The sequence below is a fragment of the Camellia sinensis genome, chromosome 1 (genome assembly GCF_055761805.1).
Source record: "Camellia sinensis isolate YWXY chromosome 1, ASM5576180v1, whole genome shotgun sequence".
Classification (NCBI taxonomy): Eukaryota; Viridiplantae; Streptophyta; class Magnoliopsida; order Ericales; family Theaceae; genus Camellia; species Camellia sinensis.
Genome location: NC_138961.1, coordinates 237,959,130 through 237,973,366, shown reverse-complemented (window position 1 = coordinate 237,973,366; position 14,237 = coordinate 237,959,130). Strand labels below are relative to the sequence as shown.

The window sequence follows — 14,237 nt, the reverse complement described above, 5'->3', positions numbered from 1 at the left end:
ACGGAAGACCACCTCCATGGCCCAATTTGGAGCAACGTCATTCTTGGCCTTTGATAGCCAGCGGGGAGTCGTCGCTTTCGATGAAAGCACGGGGGCAGGGGCGTCAAGGGTCGTCCAAGGTGATAAAAAGAAGAAGAAAACGATGGAAGAGGCGAGTAAGAAAGATTGGCGTATGGCCGGAAAAAAATGAAGGTTTTTTTTTATGTTTATTTTGATCGGCGTGTGGCCATAAAAAAAATGAAAGGTGTTTTTTTTTTTAATGTAAATATTTGTATTGTGATTTGTTGTGGTGTTTATGTTTAAGTATTGAAAAATGAAATTAAAAAGCAGAAAAAAAATAAGAAAATTAAATCCAAACAAAAAATAATAATGAGAGACCAAATTGTTAATGAGTATATGAGAAGCATTTGAGCATGATCTAATTCTCAATTTCTTGGCAAGAGCATACCAATCTCAAGACTATAATAGACATAACAGTGCATAGATCAAACAATGTTGCCAAGCAAGAGCATAAATATAGAGCTAAAGTTCAAGTCACTCTTTCTTGAGAAAAACTATCTTCCTCCTACATTATCAACAACTAATCAGCTCAAATGTCATGTTGTAAGAATTAAGATACCAAAAGCATAGAGATACCAAAATAATCAGAGATACTAAAATAATCAAATCTCTTTTTCTCCCTTGATGACATTTTCAACAAAATCAAGCACAATGAGGGAGTGTGGTACAACATATAGGATGAAAGAATGTAAGTCTCATTATAGCACAAATAATCATCTATATCAAGGTAGCTCTATGATACCAAAAAAATGATAGCACATAATGATCATACAATTGAAGCTCATACCATTTGACAATAATGGGCAAAAAAAATAGTAACATGTGAATGTGCAAGCCCATAAGTTTGATATCAAAAACAGAATAGAAACTAAGGAGATTTTTTAAAAAATAATCAAGTTTAAATTCTTCCCCTTGTTTCATTTGGCAAAATCAATAGGAGATATGGTAAATGAAAGCTCATAACTAAAATGTTCTCATCAATAATATCAAATAGGATGCCAAAATAATACCAACATGCAATCTACCAAGGATACTAATATACAATCTAGAAGATTTAACAATCATAGCTCAAGCATTATGTAGAATACCAAATATTACTCATAATAGGTTAAACTCAATATGATCTCATGGCGCTAATGTAATTTCCAAAAACTGAAACATGTTCAAGGTATAGCAATCCATATGCCAAGAAAAATCATGAATTTCAATATATAGCACACTTTTAAGCATAGGCATGATTCTTAGGCAAGAGCATCATCAAAGAGTATACATTGCAAATCATATGAAGTATAATCAATCTTTTTCATATCAAAGTAATAATAATATTAGCTCAAAGGATATAAGATAGAATTTTTACCTCAAAAGCTTAAGAAAGTATAGGAGGCATACCTTTGGTTTAGAATCTTTTCAATCTTCAATTTTCTTTCATAAGGAGTTCATCTCAAAAGGGTTTAACAAGTATGTTAGCAAAATGATTTCTCCCCCTAAGTTGGTGTTACCTTTTTCTAATATGATTTTGTGTAAATATAGCATTCATAGAACAATCACTATTACTCAATAAAAATATAGCACAAATCACTTCTTATCACAAACTCAAAAGATGAAAAATAATTCAATCATCAAACAAGAGTTTGGAATGCTATTTTTCAGAATTTTCAAGTTGTAACACATACCATAATATGCATAAGAAAATAGTGTTATGCTCTTTGTTTTATTAAGAAATGATGCAACAATCTCATTTAATCACATAACCTTATCAAGAGGCATTTTCATCAATTCAATCCACATACTCAAGTATGATAAAACATTTTACTTAATGTGGAACACAACATGAATGCTATAAACAATTAATTCAACAATTTATCAATCAAAAGCATTTCATGAGATGTATTTCAATATAATTCATATTCAAAAGATATTCAATAGGATAGATGCAATGTCTCTACAAACGTATGATATTTTTTTTCATTTAGACATTGTTGATGGATCATAATTACCGAATTTCATAACTCATTCAAATATTCCAATGTAAAGCATATAAGCATGAAATTTTCATATTGAGCATATTCTTGAGATCATAAATGTACAATTCAAAATATAGATAGTATACATCTCAAAAGCATGCTATGACATCAAAATTAATTCTACAAAGATATGACTCAAAAAGGAATTAACATATTAGTAATAAGAAAGCCTTTTTCATTTTGAATTCTACGACAAAGTTTTATGGAAGAAGAAATGGTTTCCTCTTTGTGTGCTAAAAACATAATCCATGTAAATCTTGAATAATTATCAACAATAACAAGACAATAATGTTTACCATCTAGACTAGATGTCCTTGAGGGACCAAATAAATCCATATGTAATAGTTGTAAAGGTATAGTTGTGGAAATATGAGATTTTGATTTAAATGATGTTTTAGTTTGTTTTCCTTGTTGACAAGTACTACAAAGATAATCTTTTTCAAATTTAATTTTTGAAAATCCAATGACCAAATCATTTCTCAAAAGTTTAGCAATTAAATCCATATGAACATGACCAAGTCTTCTATGCCATAACCAACTATTTTTATTATTAACATATAAACATTTAGCATCACTAGCATAGAGATCATTAAGATGAAAAACATAAACATTATCATGGCGATTACCAACGAATAAAGGTTTATGATCATTTGTGCTTTCAATTGTGCAATGTGATTTATCAAAAATAACTCGATTACCTTTATCACATAATTGACTAATACTAAGTAGGTTATGCTTAAGTCTATCAACAAGTAAAACATTTTCAATAGAAGGGTTAGGAGAAATAACGATGTTACCAATACCGATGCTTTTTCCTTTCTTGTTGTCTCCAAAAATAACAAGGCCTCCATCTTTGGATGACAGTGTAGTAAAGAAGGATTTATCTCTGGTCATGTGTCTGGAACATCCACTATCAAGGTACCACTTCCCTTCTTTAGCTTTGGACGTAAGGCAAACCTAGAAGATGACAATCAAGTGTTGGTTTTTGGTACCCATAGTTTCTTGGGTCCTTCTTGGTTAGTTTTGTTAAATCCCTTAATAATCCAAATCTTTTTAATTCCCATGTTCATATTCTTTTTGAATGGACAATAAGATATATAATGGTCTTTCTTTCTACAACAATGACAAGTAATATGAGAGTGTGTCATGAGAGGTGCCTTTTCAAAAATTGTATTGAGATTCTTTTATTTCTTAATAGGGTCATATGCAATGCCCGCTTTATTGAAAACACATCTTTGATTTTCAAGAAGCATGTTGAGATTATATCTACCTTTTACCAAATTTTCAAGTGTTTTTGTTAAATCATCAATATTATTTTTTAAAATAGTTTTCTCATTAGAGATGGTGCCAAAATCATTTTTCAAAACAATTTTTTCTTTCTTTAATTCTTCTACATTACTAGATAAAGATGCAACAGATTTTTTTAACACATTATTTTTGGCACAAACTTTTCTAAATTCATCTTTTAGTTCATGGAATGCACTTTCAAATTTTTCATAAAGAGTAGTTACCTCATCTTGAGTAGAGTCTTCATCTTCAAAAGACATGAGACACAAGTTGACTACTTCATTTTTAATTTCATCACTTAAGCTTTTATCTTCACTTTCTCCCCAAGCTGCTACCATGGCCTTCTTGTTTCATTTGTAGTCTTTGTTATACTCCTTTTTGAAAGGTCTTCCTTCTCCATAATTGTTTTTCTTAAAGTGTTTTTTGAGATTTTTACTAAACATGGCATAGCTTTCACCCTCACTGGAGTTTTCATGTTCTTCTTCATTTGATGATGCTTTGAATGCAATTCCACTTTTCTTTTTGTCTTCAACATCCTCATGTCCTTTCATGGTGATCTCATGAGTCATAAGGGAACCCATAAGCTCATCTAATCCAAGTGTCGAGAGATCTTTGGCTTCTATAATGGCTGTGAGCTTTACTTCCCAATTATTTGGTAGGCACCTAAGAATTTTTCTTACCAACTCACTATTAGTATAAATTTTGCCAAGAGATTTCAAAGAGTTTACAATTTCAGTAAATCTAGTAAACATACTTGAAATAGGTTCATCAAAGTTCATTTTAAAAAATTCATAACTATGAACAAGCATATCAATACAAGATTCCTTCACTTGGTCTGTACCTTCATACGTTACCTCAAGTTTGTCCCAAATTTCTTTTGCCGAATCACAACTTGAAATTTTATTAATACTCCTTAGAGTCTAATCCACAAACAAGGGTGAGTTTGGCTTTAGCATTGGCTTGCAATAATTTATGATCTTCCTCATCACATTCATCTTCAGTTTTAGGTACAGTAATATTGTCTACTAATTTGGTAGAAATTTTTGGACCTTTGGTGACAATAATCCACATGGCATAATCAGTGGCTTGTAGGAATAGGGTCATCTTATCCTTCCAATGACTATAGTTGTTTCCGTCAAACAATGGTGGCCTATTTGTGGCTTGTCCTTCAGCTAAGTTTGTCATGAATCGAAACTCCTAGATGGTTAAATCTAAAACAAGAGTCTAGACTCTGATACCAATTGTTAGCCGAAAGACAACCTAAGAGAGAGGGTGAATTAGGTTTTTACAATTAAAATTAATAATACCCTAATAAAAATTATGACTAGCACAATAGATAAATATAATTAATGAAATAAAAATAATTAAAACAAGTGTCTTAATAACTATGTCAATTAATGATTTTCGCACAGTAAAAATATGAAATATAGCTATGGTAATTTAAAATGAAATAAAGAGATAAAGGAGAGAGAGACAAACAAATTTATAGTGGTTCGGCTTCAACTCGGCCTACGTCCACTCCTCAAGCTTCACTTGAGATTTTCACTATCTTCTAGCTTCACAGGGGTGCTAGGACCCTCTTTATAAATGAAGCAATCCTCCACGAATTTTACACAGACTTCACAAGTCCAAACCCTTGCAAATCTTAGGTGATTCACAATCACTCTCAAGATTTCAAGAACACGGTGTTTGCAACACTTTTACAAGATGAAATAGTATTTTTACTTTCAAAGAAAGCTTACAATAAATATCTCTCAAAGATAGAAATATAAAATGAAGTATTGATTTTTCTGTAAATCTCACACAAGAAAGATGAGCTTAATGATATAAGGCTCAATGTATAATTTCTGAGAATAGATGTGGGTGATTATAGATCAAATAATATTTTCAGGATTTTGTAACTTGTTTACATTAGAGGCTTTGGTATATCTAATGAAAATTATAGCCGTTGTATTCATTTGAATTTATAACCGTTTATAGCCGTTGTAGTCATTTGAATTTATAGTCGTTTATAGCCGTTGTACTTCCATCATTACCAATTTGAATACCTTCCACTTGAACCTTTTGAATATTTTGGCCTTTTGAACCTTTATAGCCGTTTATAGCCGTTGTACTTCCATCATTACTAATTTGAATATCTTTCACTTGAACCTTTTGAACCTTTTGGCCTGCTATTGTGCTAGGCTGTTTGAACCTTTGTTTTGGGCTATTTGAACTCCTGATTTAATCAAATATTAAATATATTCTAACAACATTTAGGATAAAGGTTTATGTGAGAAATAATGAGCCAAAATAAATTTTGATTCTATTTTTCTCTTTCAAATAAATCATCAAAATAAATTTTGGATTCTATTTTTCTCTTTCAAATTAATTAAAACATAATTAAATAAATCATCAAAATAAATAAGTCTAACAATTTGTATAAAAAAAAGTTAAACCTAATTAAATGAGATTAACTGAGTTATGACATATCTCTTCTTGTTATGAAAATATAAAAATTTAAAGGTTATAATTAAAGCAAATATATAATTTTAATATTAAATATGAAGTGAAGTGATATTTAACAATAATTAATATGATGTTTCTATTATTAATCCAATAATTTAAGTTACATATCTTTTGATTTCAATTTCATAACTAAAAATACAATATGAATATGATACACACACTGATTTCTAGTCTTTATGAATAAGAAGGTTTCAAAATATTTTTAAACTTTCATCATTTTCTTTTAATTTTTTTTATCTAATTTGATTTTAAATTTGAATAAAAATTTTGATTTGATGTGAATTACTTTAACTTTCTCATTAAGTTTTTATCAATTTTTAAAAGAACTTTCATTCTTATCCCAATTTTTTTTTTCTTTTCGCCAATTTTGATGGAAAAAATAATAATTTTCAACGTTTCATTCTTTTAAATTTTTATCAAATTATAATTTGATAAAAAAAATATATTAAGCGTTGAAGATTCTCTTAATTGGAATTATAGTGAAATAACATCTTGAAATAATCAAAGTTTGAGTATGTGGTTGGTTGAAATGTATAATTTAATTAATTCTCTTCTCATATTTGTATAAAAATTGACACTTATGACTATATCATTATAAGTTAGATTATGAAAAAAAAAATTGGAGTGTCAAACATTTTCCATTTGTAAATATCCTACACATTAAAAATGAAAAAAAAATGAAAAAGAAAAAAAATTGTCTAACTTTTTGATATGTGTTTATCAGTTTTGTTTTATGGACATAAACAATTGATGTTTCAATTTAAAAAATTAAAAAGTAAAAAAAAAATAGATTGGGTTTCTTATAGATAAAAGAAACCATCTAACTTTTCTATATACTATTAAGATGGATTTTTTTTTTACATAAAAAAATAGAAATTATACTTAGAGATTATCTCTATATATTATGTTATTATATACAACTATAGTTGTAACAAATTAACTATAATATATATGAAAAGTTATATTAAGCTTTCATTTTCAATTAGTTGAATTATAATTAACAAACTAACAAATAGCAGTAATGGTCTAATGAGATAGAAAGAAGATAAAAATAAAAAACACAATAGTATTTAAAAGTTTTAAATTTACGTAATTATCCAAAAATCTAATATTATAGTAAAATCTTGAATTCTCAATAAATTTTCACATTTTTTTATAAAATAAAATGATAATAAAAAATAAAAAATTTGATACCCATTTTTTCGAAAATGATCCGTAGCTCGAATGTGTAGAGCTCGAATGGCTCGAATGGTATGAAAAATATTATCTTACCGGTAAGAGAATAAAAAAAACCCTTAAAACGACGTCGTTTTGAGATTTCGAGCCATTCGATCCTTTGATATTTCGAGCTACGTAGCGGAACCGCCATTTTTTTACTTCAATTTTATGGTCTTCACTTAAGAAAACAAAATTCGATCAAAATCCTTGGCATGGAACGGACATAGATACTTCAATTGCAATCATAATCACCAATAATTCTTCTCTACCATGCAAACCTGTAAACAAACACATAAACCTCAGTAAAACTGAAACCAAAACCAAAACCAAACCAACAGTGAAGAAAGAGAATCACATAAGAAAAAAAAATTAAAAAAAAAATAAATTTATAGAGGGAGAATGTTACCTCCAACAACTTAAACCTCACATAACCCAATCCAATAGCTCCTCTGTCAGTGCCCACGAAATTTAAGAGTTGGGATGACTAATCAGATTATTCTTTAAATAAGACTTGAAAAATGATTAATTTGTCTCATTAAGTGATTTAAAATTTTGATATATATACATCGAAAAAATAGATAATTATATTGCTAAATCATAATTCAAATTTAGATATTGTCATTTTTTTTAGATCCATATCTAAATATTTATCTTTTTTATTTCTGTGTGGTTTTTATTCTGGTTTTTTGTTTTTTTACAATTTATTTAAGATGGAGTTGTGGGTTTCTATTGTTTTTTTAAATTTAATTTATCTGTTGTTTCTATTTGTTTTTAATTATTATTATTTAGGTAAGTTTTGATGTGAGTTAGATATGTGATAGACATGTGAGTTTTATTGACTTAAAATATAATGGTGGGAGATATTTTCAAATTAGATTTGTTTAAATACACTTTAAATATTTTTAAAATTTAAAAATGGATATTGAGATGCAAGAGAAAGATTTTAACTGAATAAATTAAAATCAAATTTATTAATTTAATCTATTTGTATATCTGATTTTTAGTTTTTTTTTTTTTTTTTTGTTATGTTATAATATAATATATAAGATATAGATAGATATCTACAACTTTCATGAAAAATATTATTTGATTTTTTGAGGAAGAGAGAAGGAATGCAAGTTTTAATATTTTTTTTTAGAAATCAGTGAGAGAGATTAGGATGAAAAGATTGTGAAATATTTTTGTTATTAAATAAATAAATAAATCAGTCAATAGTTTTTTTTATAGCGATCCTGGTTTTGACCCGTCTCTTGTGGTATTCCAGACTCGGGTTTGTATGATTTGGATGATGGTTCATGTCTTGTTTCCTTAGTCTTCCCCTCATTGTTGCTTATTGGGTTGTAGTTGGGTATTTGGAACAGGTTAATTGCTTGTTTTTCCAAACTCACGTTGCCCAGAATTTTGGTTCTCCGCTCGAGCGGGCATTCTTGAGCTCGAGCGGGCTTCACAAATTTTGTTCCACGCTCGAGCGGGCATTCTAGTGCTCGAGCGGGGACTGTGTTTGCAAAAATACTAAGAGAGTGTATTTCACGCTCGAGCGCAGGGTTTCACGCTTGAGCAGGAGTCTATGTCTTACGCTCGAGTGGGAATTTCTACGCTCGAGCGGACCGCGCTTTATCAGCTTGCGAAAGTGACATTTCAGATCACTTTTTGCAATCCTCTCTCTCTCTAAAAGTCTCCAAGATCCATCTCTCTCTAGAAACCATCTTCTCTCTTTGATTTCTTCAAATCCATTGGGATTTTAGCCATAGTTCCTTCGTCAAAGTTATGTAACTTCTCGAGGGTTTCGTTATGTGCGATGGAGATCGATTTTCGACACCGTAAATTTTGGGGTTTCATCTCAATCTTTCTTCAAAACTTGAGGTAGGAAATTTCTACACTCTAATATGGTTTTTAGCTTAGTTATTTGCTATTTTGTATAAATGATGAGATTTGGGTGTAAAATGAAAAGAAGGGTTTTTGATGAAATTGGCATAAGTGGGTTTGAGGTTTGGATACAAGGTTGTATTGGGCTAAAATAGTTGATTTTGGTGTTTGGGTTGATATATGATGAAAGGGGGATTTTTGCCCTAATTTTGATTAAATTATTATTTTGTATAAATAATTGGGATTAGCATTGAAAATGTGAAATTAGAAGGTTGTGGTTATAAATGGTGATATTGGATGTGTAATATCTCACCTATGGAAGTTTCGAATAAACTATCTATTTTGACATTGAACATCCCTTTTGAAATAATTACATTGGGCTATTGGTGGAGGATAGTTATGGTTGTTGTAGATATTACATGAGGATTAGGCGATTTAATGCTAATCCATTGTTGGTGTCATTGAATATAAATATGTTATAATTACATTGTATATGTATATTTATTAGGAGGAGAAAGGGGATGTACTCCATATGTGATTATGTTTATAAATACATTGCATATGTATATTTGTTTGGGAGGAGAAAGGGGATGAACTCCATTTAAAGCAAGTTGGCCAGAGTGTCCTAGGTGAAAGGCCCGAAATTTCATATATAAATGGGTGCCAATTCCTTCGGACAAAATATCCGTTAAATGACAGGTTTGAAGTGTTTATGTGTGTTTTGCATAGTTGGAAAACCATTGAGTTGTAGTCTCATTTTGGTTGTTGAAAGATAATGAATTTAACTCATGAATTGAGTAGCATATATAAACTGGAAATGAATTGAAGGAAAATGGAATGAGGTTCGGTCTTAGTGGCATATGAATATGCAGGCCTTGTGAATGTTTTAATATCGGTATTGTTGATGCACGTAGTATTTATACCTTTGCTAAACCTCATATATTGTGTTAGATTATCTCTACTAGGCTGTTGGCTCACCCTATACGGGAATATTATTTTCAGGTGCAGGTGAGATGTTTCCTCCAAGGCAATAGCATGGATGGATTTTCGGGAAGCAAGAGCTTCTTATTTATGCCTTATGTGTGTATGTCTGTTATTTGTAAAGCCAAGGGCTTAAGATGTAATGAGCGAGACTCAATTTGTGTAACCAAGCAATGACTTGGAAAGATGTAAGCCTACATGGCATTTAACTGGTTGTTAAACAGTAAACTCTAATATATGAAAGTATGTTGTTTCTTATATATATTCCACACATGAGTTATCTTTATTGTATTATTTGGGGGCGTTACATTTTTTAATCTATTTTATAAATTAAAAAATTAATAATTTTAGAAAATTGATTAATTTGTTCCATTAAGTGTTTTAAAACTTTGATAGATATACATCAAAAAAAATAGATTATTATATTACTAAATCATAATTCAAATTTAGATGTTATATCTTTTTGAGATCCATAGCTAAATTCTTATCTTCTTTGTTTTTGTGTGTAACCATAGGGTATAAGAGAAATTGGAAAGGGTGTTGCAGTAATTATGAGAGAAGTCAAAAAGGTTTATAGCTTGGGAGAAATTAATAAATGCTAAGGTTTTTTTTTTAAATAAAAAATTCAGAAAATTAAGATTAGGATATTGGAGCTCCTACAAACCTTGTAGATTAGAAATCTCATTTTCCTTATATAATATATAGATAGATTTCTAATATTAATTAAGGAATTAAAGAACAATAATTCTACATGCACTCATTAATATATTAATTAGTGTACCAATATAATTGATATTATCATTTTAAAATTATAACGCCACCTATTATATAAATTATAAAAATTTAAAATTTTTAAAATTATGACATATCATCTATTTACACACGATATAGGAGCATGCAATAAATGTTTGGGCCTATTCCAAATTTGAAAGCGTGACTAGCACGATAGCCCGATTGTAAGCCAATGCTATATATTTGGGCAAAAACAAATAGTCGATCAACATTCTAGGGTTTTCCTAGCTACATAAATCGAGAAACTCCTTACCCATGGTTCAAGTCAACTCTAAGCAATCTCTCTCTCTCTCTATATATATATATATATGCAAGTTCTGCTTGTGAATTGTGATAATTTCTTTTCTTGTCTAATTCAAGAAAAATACTTTTAAAAAAAAATTATAAGATTTATTACTTTATGTATTTGTTTTTAAAGTTCAATTGTTTTTATATGGAACTTCTTTTATTTACGTTTTTGTATAAATGAAAACATTCGATCGAAACACATTCACTCTGTTTCGTTATGATTTTCAAGATTCCATTTTCAAAAAATTAAATTTTTTTACTTTTCATATTTTTTTATTTTTATTGAATTTTTTAATATTTTAAACAATTTTTTTTGTTTATAGATACACCTAATGTAAATACACTTAAAAAGTATAATATTTGTAAAAAAAAAAATCTTTAAAAAATTCACTAAATACCAAAAATATCCAAAAAATACAAAAATTCAGTATACTTTTCATATTCTTGTATATTTATTCGTTTTTTAAAATATTTTTTTACTAATATTTTACTTTTTAGATACATCTAAGTGAGGTGCATCTAAAAATATAAAAAAAAAAAAATTGCTTACTAAAAACAAAACAAAAAATACAAAAAACAAAAAAACTCAATTTTCAAAAAATTGAATTCAGAAAATTAAAATCAAACACACTGATTAAAATTTTAAATTTTGAATTTAAAAAGGAAAATAAAGGGGGGGGAAAATTCTTTATATGTATTCATTCATTTTATGATTAAAAAAGATCTTTAAAATTTAATGCTTACATAATTTAGTAACGTGTTTTAAGGGAAAAATATCTGTTAGTGTTGTCTTCAAAACTTAATTACAAAATCAAGAAAAATATTGATGATTTTGCATATTAATATTTATAAAGAATATCATTCACTTAACAATACTTTTTTACTCATACACTGAGAAGAAATAATTTCTCCTCGTTTTAATCCCCTCTACCAACTATATGAGTGTCTAAAATGGGTGTAAAGGTTGTCTGTGCTTATCTTTATTCACATTAGATTGATTGGGCTTTTTTAGATTCACGTTTTCTATTATTTTTATTGCTATTGGTTTTGAACTTGTAATGGCTAGCGTATTGTAAAATTAAAAAGGAAAAAAAAAAAAAGAGAATCATTTTTGCATTCATTCTAGATTATTCTTGTAACCAAGCACTTTCATTTACGTTTTTTAAGAAATGGATCTTAGGCTTGGTTTGGGGTACACTAAATAATACAAAAAGTCAAAAAGTCACTATCGTATTTAAGTCACATCATCTTATTTAAATCACATCACCTCTCTAACACATCACATCAAACCCAACCCACATAAGCCAATAAGTCAAAAAGTGCACTTTTTTAGAACATCCCAAACCAACTCTTAATTTCGTTGGCTTTGATTGAGCGATCCAACTTTGCCAAAAATCTTTGCTGAAAAAAGAAAAAACAAAAGAAATGGTGAGTCATTACATACATGAAGATGTGATGATTGAGATTCTTGTAAAATTACCAGTCAAATCTTTGTTGCGATTTAAGTGCGTCTCCAAATCTTGGTCCTCTCTCATTACGAATCCCAGTTTCATAGCCAAGCATCTCACTAACAGTAACAAGAAGGAAAATGGTTGCCTCTTCGTTCATAGCATTGAACCCAAAGATACAAATAACTTTCCCAGAAAATATACCTTTGCTGTGTGTCATGACAAATCCTTCACGGTTCCAGTATTTGAATATCTTGGTCTAAAGTTGAATGCAAAAGTGCACGTTATGGGTCCTTGTAACGGCATTTTTTGTCTCTTAACCAATTGGGATTCTGTAGCTCTATGGAACCCAGCGAACAGAGAATCCAGAGCTCTTCCGACACAAACATTCCCCAACTCCATCCCTCCGAGAATGGAACTCGAGAGAAATGCTTTTGGGTTCAGGATGGATCCTTTCACTAGTGATTATAAAGTGGTTTCAATTAGGACATACCACTAAGGTTCCGGCATTGATGATGATATTCATCCATCAAGTTACCCTAAACACATTGCTATATATTCATTGCGTGATGATTCTTGGAGAGATTTCAAGGGTTTTTTTTTTCCAGAATGTTTTGTTTTTTTTTCAAGGGCAGTTTGGCCTTTTAATATGGAAACACCTCACCAAAAAGCCAAAAAAACCAAAAAGTCTTTCCCGAATCAGACTTTTTAGCCCCAGGCTAAAATAACTAAAAAGTCAAAAAGCAAACCCACTTTCCAAACGGAGGCTTACATGGATGGAGTTTACTACTGGAGTGCAAGTGACAAAAATGATGATGCTACGAAACTCTCGTTTCATATGGGCTACGAGGTGTTGTAGGACAATCTTCACTGTATTTAAATAAATTAAATTCTGTTGTGTACTAAACAACAACTAGAATATAAAGAAATAAAGGAAATGAGAGAATTTGTTTGATTACAAAAATCAAACTCGAAATAAAAAATAAATAAATAAAAACAGATTTTATTTTGTTACAAAAAAAAAAATTAAAATCTGATTTAAATAAATAAAACAGAATAATAAATTAAACAACTTACTTGATTAATTTCTTTAAATAATTATCTGATCAAGTCTAGTGTTTGACACTGTGTCCTTAAGATAGATTCGTCCTCTCCACGGTGCTTTCAGAATTTGGATGTCTATCTCCCAGGATAAAATGATCTACTACAAACAATAGCAGCACTACAAATTGTTTGCCTAACGAGCACACTAAGTGTTTATACTCTCTCTGACAAGAAAATAATGTAGCAAAATGAAGAGAATGTTTGCAGAATTATCAAGGACAAAAAATTAGTGTTTAATCTAAATGGGAGGCTAGTCTATTTATAGATGTAATAGTGGCTGTAGGTTTTGAATTGAACAGGTATGAAACCTATTGGTTTTGAATTCAAACAGATTTGTATCTGTTGGATTACAATTCAAACAAATAACAAAAATGGGAAGGGCCCTGTTTGGGTGTACAGTAAATCCGGTTTAAAAACGGGAAGGGCCCTGTACCAAACCAGTTTAATTTTGAATTCTGGATTTTATTTTACCAAAAATAAAATTAAATTCAAATGTTTTTTGCCCAAAAAGATTAGTATTGGGCCGAACAAGCCCAACCCAACCTCACACCACGCACCCGCGCCCAAACCCAGCCCGACCGGACGGACGGCAGCGGCGACGGCGCGCATGTGTGTGGTGATTTTTTTTTGGGTCCAATGGGTCTAGCCCATAACCTCTCCC

At 29.8% G+C, this 14,237-nt stretch overlaps 1 protein-coding gene across 1 annotated transcript; it reads left to right on the top strand.

Moving 5' to 3' along the window:
• The first annotated feature begins 12,449 nt into the window (after positions 1–12,449).
• On the top strand, positions 12,450–12,971 carry LOC114314448 (F-box/kelch-repeat protein At3g06240-like). The gene has a single exon (XM_028260932.2). The coding sequence runs from the start codon at positions 12,450–12,452 to the stop codon at positions 12,969–12,971; it is 522 nt and encodes a 173-aa protein (XP_028116733.2).
• The last annotated feature ends 1,266 nt before the right edge of the window (positions 12,972–14,237 follow it).

Excerpts from the sequence above, each read along its gene's own strand:
- LOC114314448 (XM_028260932.2), top strand. The coding sequence starts at position 12,450 with ATGGTGAGTCATTACATACATGAAGATGTGATGATTGAGATTCTTGTA.